At 40.1% G+C, this 16,855-nt stretch overlaps 1 protein-coding gene across 3 annotated transcripts in view; it reads left to right on the top strand.

Moving 5' to 3' along the window:
• The window catches only part of NR2C2 (nuclear receptor subfamily 2 group C member 2), an 84,639-nt gene that overhangs the window by 38,987 nt on the left and 28,797 nt on the right, over positions 1-16,855 (top strand). For all 3 annotated transcript variants that reach the window (XM_045990353.1, XM_045990355.1, XM_045990354.1), the window contains one exon: positions 5,180-5,290. In XM_045990353.1, coding sequence (XP_045846309.1) covers positions 5,180-5,290 — 111 coding nt within the window. The remainder of the gene's footprint in view (positions 1-5,179; positions 5,291-16,855) is intronic.

Genomic DNA, 16,855 nt, shown 5'->3' with positions numbered 1-16,855 from the left:
AAACTGCCAGAGCAGGTGTTGTACAGTACCTGTAGGATGTCTAATTAGCAGACAGGCAGGAGAGTGGAATAAAAGAAGAAATGGTCTAGGCAGAGTCCCAGGATCAAGGACTATAAAACAATTCTTACTCATTCCTGAAGTTAATAAATGTTCATTCATTAAGCAGTCATTGTGGCCCTAAGATGAACCTGGCCTGGGGAGTAAAAGGAGAAACAGGACATGTTTCATACTGCCCTCTGAGGCTGGCTTAACCAAGCAGTTATGGTAGGTGCCTTGTGGAGAGTGCTAAGATGCAGGAGCTCGGAACACCCAGAATGGGACCTGTATATCAACTTGAGGGATCAGGAAGGGCTGGCCTGAGGAGAAGGGCTTTTATTAAACTCTTTAGACAGTAAACATTTGTGTGTTGGGCAAGCATGATTAACTCTTTTTTTTTAAGATTTTATTTATTTATTTATTTATTTATTTGACAGAAAGAGAGCAAGCATGTGCACAAGCAAGGGGAGCAGCAGGCAGAGGGAGGGGAAGAAACAGACTCCCCGCTGAGCAGGAAACCCAATGCAGGGCTCTATCCCAGTACTCTGGGATCATGACTTGAGCTGAAGGCAGACACTTAGCGCAGTTTACTTCAGAAAAGATGCAAAACAGGACAGATGATTTTACCCTTTAAGTGTGAGTCTGAGACCATGCCCGGGAAGGTGTGTTTCCAAACATACTTTCACATCCTGCTTGCTCATGGTTTAATTGAGTCCTTTGGACTAGCCATTTTCCTGTTAAAATGCAGGTGTTCTGGCCAGCGTTATAAGGCACACCTGGGAACGAATGATCCTGTCCTTTGCAACTTGAGTGGACTGAAGGAGTACAAAGTAGTCTAAGGCAAAGGGCCAAGACTAACATCAGGTACTGAAAAGGTAGGCAGGAAAGGATGGAAAGGAGATGCTCCTGCTAGTTAATTTGCATCAATATTTTTATGCCCTATTACCAAATTGGCTTTTTATTACTGTGCTAAATGATACTCAGCGATAAGCTTCTGGAAAGAAAAAAGTGGATTCCTCACCTTGGATATGTGCTTACAATATCAGCCTCTGAATCCATATAGCTTCAAGAATTTCCAAGCAGTCCTATCGCGGCATCACTTTGCCTTCAAGCCAGATCATATCAAACTGCCCCTGGTGCCACTAGAACACACCTTCTCCCTAAAGGTCACAAGGGTGCTGGGGATCCTGAATGTTTTCCCATTAACCTGTCGCCTCCAGAGTTAAGCATTCCTCTGCTAAATTCAAGGGATATTTTGGGCTGTTCATCTTACCTAAATTTGTTACTGAGCTATTGGGAGCCCATTGCCAATGTGACCCATACTCCTCTCAGGCAAATTCATAGAGGCCCTTGGGCTTCTCATACAAAAGGAATCATAAAATTTACAAGCATATCCTTTAACAGGTGAGGGAACCAGAGTCTAGAGAGTTTAACTGTGGCCCACACAGAAGCTGGCAGAAAGCAGTCTTCGCACCCAGTCTGTGCTGCGTCCATTATAGCTGTCTTCCCCCAGTAGAGGCTCTAAGACAGAACCACTTTTGATTGTTCTGCACACCCAGCATGCAGCAAGCTCTAGGGTAGCACAGGGTTGATACATAGCAGGTTCAAGTGAAGCATGGACAAGTCTCTTTCGCCTTATTCACATAGAAAGCTTCTTTGAAACCCTAATACATACTTCTGAATACTGTTATTCTTTTAAATAAACTTTAGTGTACATAAGTTTACAATTCATAAGTGTGTGACACAGTGAATTATCATACAGAAGTCATGTCCATGTAAACACTACTGAGGTTTCAAGCAGAATAGAGGGGTGCCTGGCTGGCTCATGAGTTTGAGCCTCACCTTGGGCATAGAGATTATTTTTCTAAAAAAAGGTAGAATAAATTTCCTTCCTCCTCCCAATTACTGCTCCTACCCCTCTCCCTAAAGGAGACCTTTATTCTGACTCCTTAAATAATTTTCTATTTGTTTATTTTATTCATTTAAAAAAATTTAGGAACTCTATTAAGGATATAATTCACGTATCATACAGTTTACCTAAAGTGCATAATTATGTGGCTTTTATTAATTCATAAGGTTGTGTAGCCATCACCACTGTCTTGCTGCAGAGTATTTTTCGTTAATACAAAAAGAAACTCTCACACACTTTAGGTGTCACCCTCTTACCCCATTTCCTTATTCCCCAGCCATAGGCAACCACTATTTACTTTCTGGGTTCTTTGGGGCTTGTTTAACTTGCTTATTCTTGACATTTCATATCAATGAAACCAAGCATCTGTAGCCTTTTTTTTTTTTTAAGAGTTTATTTATTTATTTGATAGACAGATCACAAGTAGGCAGAGAGAGAGAGAGAGGAGGAAGCAGGCTCCCTGCTGCGCAGAGAGCCTGATGTGGGGCTCGATCCCAAGACCCTGAGATCATGACCTGAACCGAAGGCAGAGGCTTAACCCACTGAGTCACCCAGGCGCCCCCATCTGTAGCTTTTTATGTCTGGTCTCCCAGTATGTTTTCAAGGTTCATCCACAATGTAGCTTGAGTCAGTACTTCATTTTTCCCCCCTTAAGATTTTATTTATTTGGGGTGTCTGGGTGGTTCAGTCATTAACCATCTGCCTTTGGCTCAGGTCATGATCCTGGGGTTCTGGGATCGAGGCCCGCATTGGGCTCCCCACTCAGTGGGAAGCCTGCTTCTTCCTCTCCCACTCCCCGCTTGTGTTTCTTCTCTCACTGTCTCTCTCTCTCTGTCAAATAAATAAACAAAATCTTAAAAAAAAAAAAAAGATTTTATTTATTTGCTGGGGGGAGAGGGTAGAGAGTGAGAGAGCACAAGCAGAGGGAGTGGCACGCAGAAGGAGAAGCAGGCTCCCTGATGAGCAAGGAGCCCGATGTGGGACTCGAACCCACGACCCTGGGGTAAGAACCTGAGCTGAAGGCAGCTGCTTAACCAACTGAGCCTCCCAGGTGTCCTTATATATAGTATATATTTTTTATATGCCTCTGGATTCTGGATTCAGTTTGCTAATGTCTCATTGAGGATTGTTATATCTATATGGATAAGGAATATTGGTCTGTAGTTTTCTTGTGATGTCTTTGCCTAGTTTTGGTTACATAAAATGAATTGAGAAGTGTTCCCTCTCGTTTTTGTAAGAGTTTATAAAGCATTGGTTCTTGATACACCTTTTTTTTTTTTAATGAGAGCAAGCATGTGCAAATTTTGGGGGGGAATCTTAATCTTTTTTTTAAAGATTTTATTTGAAAGAAAGAGAGATAGCGACAGAGCATGCGTGGGGAGCAGAGGGAGAAGCAGGCTCCCCACTGAGCAGGGATCTGAACAGGGAGCCCTCCGTGGGGCTTGATCCCAAGACCCTGGGATCATGATCTGGGCGGAAGGCAGACACTTAACTGGCTAAGTCACCCAGGCTTCTCTTAAGAGAGAATCTTAATTAAGTAATCTCCATGCCCAGTGTGGAGCCAACGTGGGGCTTGATCTCCTGATCCTGAGATCATGACCTGAGCAGAAATGAAGAGTCAGTCGCTTAACTGATTGAGCCAAACAGGCACCCCATGATATGCTTTTATTCAAGGAACAGTAATGACTGCCCATTTCAGGTGCCCAGATGACCACTCAGAACTTGGAACCTTGCCTTTGGTGGGTATTGACTAAATTACAGACCTTTGTATAATTGATGGGCTTTTCCCAGCGCCATCCCAGTGGGACTGGGGGATTACCAGGACTCTTGGACAAGTAGTTTCTCATTGTAGTGCTGGTTCTTTTTGCCATCCTCTATGGTGCTATGAGAGCCTTTCTTCAGGAAACTGTCATCTTAAAGGAATGTTTTAGAGCTGGTTTTGGAGAGAGTGAAAACATTCAAAGATCATTTCTAAAAAGTTACTTTAGTAGCTATTTAAAGTTGTATAGAGCAGATTTGAAATTCCTGTGTGTTTTTTCTGTGAATTTTTTTGTTTTGTGGGGTATTTGTTTTTGTATTTTCAACATTAGAAATAGCTCTTTTAAGATTGTATTTTCTTCAGACAGCCATCCTGTGGCAATATCTCATTAGTTTGTCATTCTGAGTCCAAACACCAGAACTACTCAGGTTTATTACTCAGAGCCACAATGAAAGCGAGAAGCGTGGTCCCTAGCCACCACTGGGCATTTTTCTTTTTTTTTTTTATTAACATATAATGTATTATTTGCTTCAGGGGTACAGGCAAATCATCAGTCTTACACAATTCACAGCACTCACATGGCACATACCCTCCCCAGTGTCCATCACCCAGCCACCCTATCCCTTCCTCCCCACCCCCCAGCAACCCTCAGTTTATTTCTGGAGATTAAGAGTCTCTTATGGTTTGTCTCCCTCACCGGTCCCATCTTGTTTTATTTTTTTTCCCCTCCCTACACCCCGTGACCCCCCACCCTGCTTCTCAAATTCCTTATAGCAGAGGGATTGTATGATAATTGTTTTTCTCTGATTGACTTATTGCATTTAGCATAATACCCTCTAGTTCCATCCACATTGTTGCAAATGGCAAGATTTCATTTCTTTGGATGGCTGCATAGTATTTCATTGTGTTCATTTCATTATACATATACATATGTGTGTGTATGTACACACACACACACACACACACACACCACATCTTCTTTATCCATTCATCTGTTGATGGACATCTAGGTTCTTTCCATAGTTTTGGCTGTTATGGACATTGCTGTTATAAACATTTGGGTGCACATGCCCCTTTGGATCACTACATTTTATCTTTAGGGTAAATACCGAGTAGTGCAATTACTGAGTTATAGGGTAGCTCTATTTTCAACTTTTTGAGGAACCTCCACACTATTTTTCCAGGATGGCTGCACCAGCTTGCATTCCCATCAGGAAGGTTCCCCTTTCTCCGCACCCTTGCCAACATGTCGTTTCCTGACTTGTTAATTTTAGCCGTTCTGACTGGTGTGAGGTGATATCTCACTGTGGTTTTGATTTGTATTTCCCTGATGCCAAGTGATGTTGAGCACTTTTTCATGTGTCTGTTGGCCATTTGGATGTCTTCTTTGCAAAAATATCTGTTCATGTCTTCTGACTACTGGGCATTTTTCTGAGCTACGTTGTGATCCAGTCCACTTCCCCCCACCCCAACAGGTACCACGGACACAGACCTCTCGGCCGGAATCTCCAGGGATGACCAGCCCCTCCCCGCGCATCCAGATAATCTCCACCGACTCTGCAGTAGCTTCACCTCAGCGAATTCAGGTACCTGCACCAATCCCACTTGGTTCCAGCCACCTGCCCAAAGGTAGTCCTGCGTTCTGAATCCTTTCCAGACAAACCTGCCTCGGGATTTCACTAAAGAGTTGTGCCTCTTGGGCATCAAGTACAATACAACCTCATTTATTCTCAATTATTATAAAAACTAAAACAGAGAAAGTCTATATTGATTGAACTAACTTTAAATGCAAAAGTCTAAACTGTTGTTTGAAACTATTGGGATCAATGTACCAATTAATTACTTACATGCTTCCATTTTGAGAGGCAGTATGTCCTAGTAGTTAAGTGTATGGGTCACCACTTAAAGTCAGATTCAGTGCCCAATTTTTTTAGCTATTTTGATCTTGAAAATAAACTTTTCAATGCCTCAATTTTTTTCGTTTAGAAAACGTATGTAAACCTCACATTATTGTGAGGAATCAATGGGATATTGCTTATAAAGTGCTTAGAACAGTGATTGGCACATACTAATGTTCAGTATGTACTAATTATCTATATGCAATAATTATTGCTGGTATTATTGTTATTAACTATTTAGTATTCACTTATGATAGGTTTCGTCTTCCCCAGGGTCTGAGCCTGCCTCTGGCCCATTAAAGAAGGAGAAGATATGTGTATTGAAATCATGATCAACAAGTTGGGAGGAAGGGATAACATGTTGATAACACACTTTTTTTTTAAGATTTTATTTATTTGACAGAGATCACAAGTAGGCAGAGAGGCAGTCAGAGAGAGAGAGGGGAAGCAGGATCCCCACTGAGCAGAGAGCCCGATGTGGGGCTTGATCCCAGGACCCTGAGACCATGACCTGAGCCAAAGGCAGAGGCTTAACCCACTGAGCCACCCAGGCAGATTAAAGATTCAAAGTTACCTCAACAAGCTGAATCAAAAGGCCAAACCAAAAAAAAAAAAAAAGAAGAAGATGAATGGCAGAAAAAATATTAGTTATGTAACAAATTTGAAAGACTACCAGGGTGGACAGTAATTTGAGTGAATAAGTAAAAGGGTTGCTTCATTCACAGTTTATTCCAAGCTTGGTATACTTGAACAGGATGATACTGTAACTAAATAATTTCTATAATGTTAACCCACTCTTAAAAGTGATTTTGTGATTTTTTTTTTTGGACTACCTATTATAAACTAAACATAGAAGAGCTCTAAGTAAAATGAAAGAAGTTAAAGATTATATTCCCATTATGTCTGCACTGCATAATATTTTATCATAAATACTAACGCTCATATAAGTCATTTTAATAACTTCACACCAGTAGGAAACATGTATCTGAGTGTTTGGAAATTCAGAAGTAATGGGCTCTCAGAATTACGAACTCTGTAGCTAAACTATTTTTTTCTCTTTTATTTTGTTCTTGTTTGCTCATTGTGACTTGAAAATGGGTCCTTTATCATTTTGTGTGGTATGTGTTAGAATTCTGCCTACATTACTCTCCCAGCTCTGGGAAAGGACCTATTGCATTTAATCATAGCCTATACATCTTGGGCTCACAACCATCTGAGAGCAAATGAGAACATAGAAAGTCCCCCAGGAGACCGTCAGTAGCTAATATATGTGTCAAGAGAGTACACCTTTCCCTCCATATTGGTATGAGAAGAATCTCTCTTTTCCTAAGGGCCATTCTAGCACCCCATTCCTTACTGTGGGCTATCCCCATGTCATGGTGCTTGGCCCATGGTGATACTGCTGTCCTAGCTGGAATGCAATCAGTAAGGTCCCTTGAACAGAAGTCTTCTAGATTAGATGCTTGGTGTTGAGCTTTTAGTCTCTCTGGGGAAGATAACCCTTTGGCATGAATTTATATACAGTGAATGTAGTTAAAATCTTTTCATTGTGAACTGTCAATAAAATTGGACATAACCCTAAGTGCAGCTGAATTGACTATACCTATTGGCCAACTTTCTGTCTTTTGGAAAATATCTGTTCAGGTCCTCTGCCCATTTTTTAATCAGTTTGTTTTTTGCTGTTGAGGTGTTTGAGTTTTTATATAATTTGCATATTAACCCCTTAACAGATACATAATTTACAGATATTTTCTCCCATTCAGTAGATTGTCTTTTCATTTTGTTTATGGTTTCCTTTGCTGTGCAGAAGCTTTTTAGTTTCATATAGTTTCACTTGTTTATTTTTGCTTTTGGTGTCAGATCACCAAAACTAATGTCAAGTTTGCTGTCTTTTTATGTTTTCTTCTAGGAGCTTTATGGTTTCAGGTCTTAAAATCAAATCTTCCCTTTTTTTTTTTTGACTTTGAGAGAGAGAATGCGAGTTGGGGGTGGGCTCAGAGGGAGAGGGAGAGAGAGAATGCCATGCAGACTCTGTGCTAAACCCAACATGGGGCTTAGTTTCATGACCCAGAGATCATGACCTGAGTCAAAACCAAGAGACAGGCACTTAACCAACTGAGCACCTAGGCGCCCCAAATCTTCCTTTGATTTTGAGTTGATATTATATGGTGTAAAATAGTCATCCCATTTCATTTTCCTGTACATGGCTGTCCAGTTTTCCCAATATCATTCACTTACTGAAGAGGCTGTCCTTTCCCCATGGTATATTCTTGGCTCCTTTGTCATAAATTATTAACCATATTTGTGTAGATTTATTTCTGGGCTCTTCTTTGCCATTCATCTGCATTTCTTTTATGCCAATACCATACTGTCTTGATTATATAGCCTTTTTTTTTTTTTAAGATTTTATTTATTTATTTATTTGGCACAGAGAGAGATCACAAGTAGGCAGAGAAGCAGGCGGGGGGGGGGGGCGTGGGGAGCAGGCTTCCCACTGAGCAGAGAGCCCATGTGGGCCTTGATCCCAGGACCCCGAGGTCATGACCTGAGCCGAAGGCAGGGGCTTAACTATGAGCCACCCAGGTGCCCCTATATAGCTTTATAATATAGTTTGAAATCAGGCAGTGTGATACTTCCAGTTTTGTTCTTTTATTCTCAAGGTTGCTTTAGCTATTTGTCTTTTGTGGTTCCATACAAATTTTAGGATTGCTTTGTTCTATTTCTGTGAAAAAATGCCATTGGAATTTTGATAGGAATTTCATTGAATCTATAGATTGCTTTGGGTAGTATAGATATTTTGACAGTATTAACTTTTCAGCTTATGAGCACAGAATATTTTTCTTTTTTTGTTTTCAGTTTCTTATATTAATGTCTTATAGTTTTCAGTGTGTAGTTCTTTTCCTTCTTGGTTAAATTTATTCCTAGGTGTTTTATTCTTTTTGATTTAATTGTAAATAAGATTGTTTTCTTAATTTCTCTTTGTGATAGTTTTTTATTAGTCTTATAAAAACAACAGATTTCTTTTATATAATTTTTATTTTTTTAAAGATTTTATCCATTTATTTGATACGGAGAGAGAACACAAACAGGGGGAGCAGCAGGCAGAGGGAGAGGAGAAGCAGGCTCCCTACTGAGCAAGGAGTCCAATGCCGGCGGGGCTTGATCCCAGGACTCTGGGATCCTGACTTGAGCAGAAGGCAGACACCCAACCAGCTGAGCCACCCAGACGCCCCTGCATAACAAATTTTTGTATATTGACTTTGTATCCTGCAACTTTGCCAAATTTGCTTATTAGCTCTAACAGTTTTTTGGTGAAGTCTCTAGGGTTTTCTTTCCATCTTTCTGTCTTCCTTCCCTCCCTCCCTTCTTTCCTTCTTGTAGGCTCAGTGCTGGGCTTGAACTCACAACCCTGAGATCAAGACCTGTGCTGAGATCAAATGTCAGTTACTTAACTGACTGAGCCACCCAGGTGCCCCTTGTCTTTATGATTTTCTATGCATAATATGGCATTTGCAAATATTGACAGTTTCATCTCTTCCTTTTCAATTTGGATGCCTTTTACTTATTTTCCTTGCCTAGTAGCACTGTCTAGAATTTCCAGTACTGTGTAGGATAAAAGCAGCAACAGTATACATCTTTGTCTTATTCCTGATACTGGAGGAAAAGCTTTCAGCTTTTCACCTTTTGATATGACGTTAGCGGAGTTGTCCATGTGTAATTTTGACAGTCACTGACAGAGTGCCTTTCAAAGAGGCTGTGCCAACTTGTATTCCCACCAGCCCAATAGGAGGGTGCCCATTTCCCTATACATTTGACTGTATATTATGCTCTATATACTGTTTAATCTTTTTTAGTTCTCTAGGTGGAATATCACTGCTGTATAAGTTTTGCATTTCTGTTACTTATTCATCCATAAATACGTAATAAACAAAAATTACTGTTTGAGTATCCAAGCTGATACTTAAATTTTACATAATCATAAATAAGAAAGTGTTCTTTCCCCATCTTTTGCCATAACTCTGCCTCCTTTGCTTTTTCATCCAATAGCCTTTTTGAAAATTATGTCTGATTTTATTATGATTATCTTTTACATTAAATGTACTTTATGACCCAAGTGTAAATACATATATTAAAATTTTAGGCTTTTCTAGAACCACTGCTCTGAAATGTCCAAGATCAGTCAGCCAGCTAACTATCTGTTCAATAAGAGGAATAATATTTGGAAAGCTTATAGGAAATAATTTATAAAAATAGGAAATAATTCTAGACTAACTTTTATAGTATTGGCTGTAGTTCTTTGCTGCACCTTCTCAGCCAGACTGCTAAATGTTGAAATCCCTCAGGGCTCTATTCTAGGCTCACTCTCTCCTCTCTGTATTTTCTCTGAGCCCATGGCTTAAATGTCATTTTATGCTAGTGATTCCCAAATAGATATCTATGGCCGGGACCTCTGCTATGAACTCCATTTGGTTCAAAACATTTTAAATTTTTCTTGAGACTTCTTCTTTGACCCATGTGGTATTCAGAAGTGTGTTGTTTAATGTCTAAATACGTGGGGATTTTTTAAAACTATTTTTCTCTTTAATTTCTAGTTTAATTCCTTTGTGGTCTAAGAATGGATTCCTATTTTATCAAGGTGTATTTTATAGCTCAGAATGTGATCTGTCTTATTGAATGTTCCATACAAGCTTGAGAAAAATGTGTATCCTGCTCTTGTTAGATCTATTATTTTATAAATAATCAGGTTGATTGATAGTGCTGTCCAAGTCAACTATATCGTTAGTGATTTTCTGCCTCCTTCATCTACCATGCTGACAGGTCAACAATGACATCTGCAACTATAGTTGTTGATTTCTCTATTTCTCATTGGTAGTTTTGTCATTTTTTGCCGCATGTATTTTGAAGCTTGGTTGTTAGGTGCATACATGTTTAGGATTATTATGTATTTTGGGAAATCAACCCATTTATCATCATGTAATGCCCCTCTTTATGCCCGATATTTTCCTTGTTCTGAAGTCTTTCTCTAAATTCAATTCAGTTACTCCAAGTATCTTTTGATTAATGATGACATGATGTCTTACTCCATGCCTTTGCTTTTGATCTGCCTGTGTCTAGGGTTTCCTGTTGACGACTTATAGTAGGGTCTTCTATTTTTAACCAAACAAGTCTTACAGACCATCCATATTTAAAGAGGTTATGGATATATTTGGATTAATATCAACCATGTGTGTAACTATTTTCTTTTGCCAGAGGCTTTTCTGCTTTATCTGGTTTTGATTGAGCAATTTGTGTGATCCCTTTTATCTCTTAATGTATCAAATACACATCTTTACAGATGTTTTCAGTTGTTGCTCTAGAAGTTTACAGGAATCATTTTATAAGCCTACCTTCAAATGATACTATTGTTTCACATGTAATATAGGTTCCTTATAACAATATCCGACCGAATTTCTCCCATCCCTTGTGACATTGCTGTCATTCATTTCACTTAATCCACATGCTGTAATCCCCCCAGTGTATTGTTACTATTATTGACTTGAATAGTTATTTTTTAGATCAATTAGGAATAAGAAAACAAGATTTATCTTACTTTTACTTATTCCCACAGTGCTCTTCCATTCTTTATGTACATCCAAGTTTTGACCTGTACCTTTTGGGGTTTTTTTTAAGATTTTATTTATTTATTTGACAGAGATCACAAGTAGGCAGAGAGGCAGGCAGAGAGAGTGGAGGAAGCAGGCTCCCCACCAAGCAGAGAGCCGTATGTGGGGCTCGATCCCAGGACCCCGAGATCATGACCTGAGCTGAGGGCAGAGGCTTTAACCCACTGAGCCATCCAGGCACCCTTCTAACCTGTACCTTTAATAACCGAAGAAAAGCTTTTAACATTTCTTACAGGGCAGGATTGCTGGTGATGATTTCTCTTAGTTTTTGTTTGAGAAAGTATTTCTCCTTGACTTTTTTGTTGTTTTTAAATTATATGAAGTGAAATTAATAGGACATAAAATTAGCTATTTTAGGGATACCTGGGTGGCCCAGTTGGTTAACTGTCTGCCTTTGGCTCAGATCATGATCCCAGAGTCCTGGGATCATGCTCCACATCGGGTGTCTGCTAATCCCTCTCCCTCTGCTCCTCCCTGCTACTCATGCTCTCTCGCTCTCTTGCCCCCTCTCTCAAATAAAGAAATGAAATCTTAAAAAAAAAAAAAAAAAAAAAAAAATTTAGCCATTTTGAAGTGAACACCAGTGACATTTAGTACATTCACAGTGTTGTACAATTACCATCTTTGTCTAATTCCAAAACGTTTCCATCAGTCCAGAATAAAACCCTTACCCATTAAGCAGTTTCTTTGTGTTCCTTCTCCCCGTTCCTCCTTCCCTCTAGCTCCTGGCAACCAGCAGTCTACATTCTGTCTCTATGGATTTACCAATTTTGGACATTTTATATACATACAATATGTGACATTTGTGTCTAGCTTCTTTCAATAAGCATAATGTTCATTTATCTGTGATGTCGAATGAATCAGTACTTCATTCCTTTTCATGGCTGAACAATACCCCATCGTATGGATATACCACAGTGTGTTTATCCAGTCTTCATCCACTGATGGACTCTTCTCCAATTTTGAGGGATGTTTTTGTCAAATATAGAATTCTACTTTGGAGGTTTCTTTCAACATTTGAACTCTTTCATTTTGCTATCTTCTGGCTTATTGTGGTTTCTGATAAGAAATCTGCAATGAATCTTATCGAGTCCCGCATTGGGCTCTCTGCTCTGCAAACAGCCTGCTTCCTCCTCTCTGTCTCTGCCTGCCTCTCTGCCTATTTGTGATCTCTGTCAAATAAATAAATAAAATCTTAAAAAAAAAACAAATGAAGAAGGCAGAGAAAGAGTTCTAAAAAGAAAGGAAGAAGGGAAAGAAGTTTCTTCCTTTATTTTCAACAGGGAGAATTAAGCCTCTTATCTTTAATTTGTATTTGGTCTTACAAGTAGGATATGTCTAGATGTACCTTTTTTTTTTAAGATTTTATTTATTTCTTTGACAGATCACAAGTAGGCAGAGAGGCAGACAGAGAGAGAGGGGGAGGCAGGCTCCCTGCTGAGCAGAGAGCCCGATGCAGGGCTCGATCCCAGGACCCTGAGATCATGACCTGAGCCGAAGGCAGAGGCTTTAATCCACTGAGCCACCCTGACGCCCCTCAATGTAGTATTTTAGTATTTAATCTGCTTGATGTTTTCTGAGCTTCGTAGATTAGTGCTTTGGTGTTTGTCATTAATTTTTTAAAGTTCTCAGCCACTGTTATTTCAAATATTTCTTCATTTTCCTTCTGGTACTCCAGTTATGCATATGTTATATCTTGAAATTATCCCATAGTTCTTGGATACTCTGGTTGGTTTTTTTGTTTGTTTTTTCTGTTTACCCTCATTACTTTTTCCCTTTGGATTTCAGGTAGGGATGTTTCTGTTGACCTATCTTTAAGCTTCCAAATTCTTTCCTTGGTTGTATCCAGTGTACTGACCAGTCCGTCAAGGCATTCTTCATTTCTGTTGCTGTATTTTCAATTTCCAGCATTTCCTGCTTCCTGAGAATTTCCATCTTCTTAAATTTCTCATCTGTTCTTGCATGTTGTACTTTTTCCTCTAGAGACCTTAATATATTGATCTTTCTATTTTAACTTTCTTGTTTGGTCATTCCAAGATTTCTGTCCTTTTGGAGTCTGATTCTGATGCTTGTTTTGTCTCTTCTGATTGTGTTTTTCTTGCCTTTTGACATCTCTTGCACATAAAATCAGACAGTATCTGCTGTTAGATAATAAGAACTAAAGTAAATAATCCTCTGCTATGAGGATTTATGTTAATCTGGCTAGGGTTGAACTGTGTGTGACATTGCTGTGGCTATAGGTCCAGAGGCTTCAGGTTCCTCTGGTGTCTTTGTCTCGGTCTCTCCTCCTGACTTTGGGCTTCTTGGATATTCCTCCTCAGAAGAGTGTGTGTCTTGAAGCTCTTGGAGCTGTAATCCACTGTTATCCTGGAGCCCTGTTAAGTGTCATGGAGGGGAAGCATTCAATCACCGTATGATGAAGTCTCAGTATTTAGTGGACCTGTGTCCTTGGGCTACCTATAAGAGTTCCAGGACCCAGTTCCAGTTTTGGGGTGGGGTTGGAGGTGGTCCCACATATACAACACCAAGCAATTCTGACACTGTCAGCATGGAGATAGCATCAGATTCTACAGACTAGTAATTCAGCCCTGTAAGACTGACCTCTGCTCTCACCTCAGACACCAGTCACAAGTCCCAGGTTATTAGCTGAGCTTCTGACCAACCAGTGACAGATTGGAGGTTCCGATGACCTTCTTAGGTTCAATTAATTTGCTATAGCAGCTCACAGAACTCAGGGAAGCACTTGCTCATGTTTACCGGTTTGTTAAGGATACAGATCACCAGCCAGATGAAAATACCTTGGTCAAGGTGCCAAACAAGGGAGCGTCTGTCCTATGAAACTTGGGACCAGCTTGGTGACACATGGAGGTGTTCTGGTTCCCCAAGCATGGAAGCCCTCTGTAAAGGGCCAAAAAGCTGTTCTCTTAGGTTTTTATGGAGGCTTTATTACAGAGGCATGGTAGGTTAAGTAACTGACAACTGGCTGATTCAACCTCCAGCCCCTCCCCCATACCCCTGCCCCTGGGAGAGGAGGGATATTGAAAGTTCCAACCTTTTAATCACATGGTTGATCCTTCTGGCAACTAGCCCTTGCCCTTGGGAGGGGTCCCAAAAGGTACCTTCATTAATAACAAGACATTTGTTTCACTTTTTTGGCTTTAAACCAAATATATCTGAAAAATATGTTTTTGTCATCTGAATGACCTATTATATATTTCTTATAAATCATATTGCAGGCTCTCACCTTCACAAGTGTATATTGATTTCCCTTACTGCCCACCCCCTTCTCTAGAAAGGTCCAAAGGGCCTGGAGTTGAAGAAATGCCCTTTCCCCAGGTGGGATAAGACTCAAGTAAAGTGTTTTCCCCTGCAGAATAGGCCTGTGTTTATTTTACAGAAGAAACCCTTGAGTTCATTTTACAGAATTCTTCCCCTTCCCCTACCAAAGCAGGGAATCTTTCTCATTTTTCACCTTGAGAACCAGGTGGGATTCCTATCTTTAAAGCCCCTGACCCTCCTAAGACTGTGGCCCCCAAGAGTTTCTTCTAATCTGTGCTAAGTCTCCAGCAGTTCATTGTAATTAACTTTTAAATATTCCTCCAGGTTGACTTCTGCTCCACCTAAGCAGATCTCAGACTTTGTGAACCCACCTCTCCAGATTTGGGGATGGATTTGCCCTGCACACTCAAGTTCTCTGTTAAGTCCAAGGGAAGTCGATTTTCCATTTATCTTGCCTTTTTTTTTTCTTTTTTTTTAAGATTTTATTTATTTATTTGACAGAGAGACACAGTGAGAGAGGGAACACAAGCTCAGGGAGTGGGAGAGGGGGAAGCAGTCTCCCCCTGAGCAGGGAGCCAGATGCGGGGCTCGATCCCAGAACCCTGGAATCATGGCCTGAGCCAGAGGCAGACGCTTAATGAATGAGCCACCAAGGCACCTCGGTCTTGCTTTTTCTTGTTGTGAAGATGAAATGGTAACTTCTAAGCTCTTTATATTGAAGTTGAAACCAGAAATATACTTTGAGCTCCACATTCATCTATCTGGTATTTTACTTGACATATCTACTTACGCATCTCATATTTGACAGGCCAAAAACAGACCTCTGAATTCCTGTCAGCCCTTGCTCCATCCACCATGCCATTCATTGTTCAGGTTAGAAACCCGATAGTCATTCTTCACTCCTCACTTCTGTACCCAACTGCATGTGCTGTTACTGCTCCCTCCGGTGTGCACGGCCCCCATCGTCAGCTCCCACCTGGCTCCTCCAGGGACATCCGAACAGCCTCTCAGCTTCCACTTGTTTTGTTCTATATTTTTTCCACCCAGCATCCAGGAATATCTCTTTAAAATGCAAAGTCCATCATTCCCTCAGTTCAAGTCCTAAATGTATTTAGAAAACACTGTTTTGTGTTATTCGGAGAGGAAAGCTTTGTCAGATATTTTATCTACATAAACATTCTAGGGATTGAGTTAGTGAGGCTGAATGGAGATATATTTGTTTGATCTTTGCCTGTGAGCAGCACTAACTATTCATGAATTGAAATTTATATTTGAGTAAAAGATTCATATACCTTTTTGCATATGTCAAAAAAATTTTAAACAGATTTTCTTTGCCTTTACTTTTAATTATCTCTTCTGTTGTCCTTTCTTATGCTTTAATATACACTGACTTAGAACAGTGTGACAAATTTTTTATGTATTTATATATTTAAAAATGTATGTGTTTGTATAGAATAGTATATAAGATAGATATAAAATAGCATAAGAAACCTGAAGACTCTTATTTAGGAGGGCAAAACCCCTGAGGGGCTCCCATTGTACTTGGAAGAAATCCTGACTTCCACCAGGGCCAGCCCATCTCCGTCCCTAGGCTCCTGGGCCACCCTTCATTGTCCATAGGCCTGATGTCAGTTCTAAGAGTTCCTTCCTCTTAGGACTTTCCATATCCCAGAACATTTCCCATTACTTGGAACACACTTTTCCCTAAACCTTTTTCGAACTCCCTTCTTAGCCTTGAATCCTGTGTTAAATGCCACTTTAACACAGAAGCCTTCCTTGATCTCTCTGTCTAAAAAGTTAAGTGCTTGTGTTACTCTCTCCTACTCTAGCTGGATCTTTTCCCTTATAACACTTATCACAAATTGTTCACTGGCTGTTCTGTTTACTTTTTTTTTGCCACTTTTCCACTAAAATAGAAGCTTCATTAGAGCAGGCGCCATCTCCATAATGCCTGTAATCTAGCAAAATGGCCAGCATAGAGTAGACCCTTTGTAAGCATTTGAGGAATGAATGAGTGAGTGAGTGAGCCCAAGTCAGAGGGAGAGATTTGATGAGATGAAAGTGGTAAGACAAGGCTTCCCAGTGAGGAGAGAAGTATGTGAGAGCTTAGAGCAGGAAATATTTTTATCGAGGTCCTCTTATGTTCTGGGTCTTATACCAACTGCCTTCAAACATATCGTTTCACTTTCCTAGTAATCCTTTTTTTATAGATATGAAAACAGGCTCAGAAAGCTCATATACCTATTCCACGGTGACCCAGTTGGGAAGCAGTAGAATGAGCATTCCATTCATAGCTCTAGCTGCAAAGCCC

Source organism: Meles meles, chromosome 20 (genome assembly GCF_922984935.1).
Source record: "Meles meles chromosome 20, mMelMel3.1 paternal haplotype, whole genome shotgun sequence".
In the NCBI taxonomy this organism is placed as follows: domain Eukaryota; kingdom Metazoa; phylum Chordata; class Mammalia; order Carnivora; family Mustelidae; genus Meles; species Meles meles.
The sequence above is the reverse complement of the archived record's forward strand: the minus strand, read 5'-3'. Positions and strand labels throughout refer to the sequence as shown.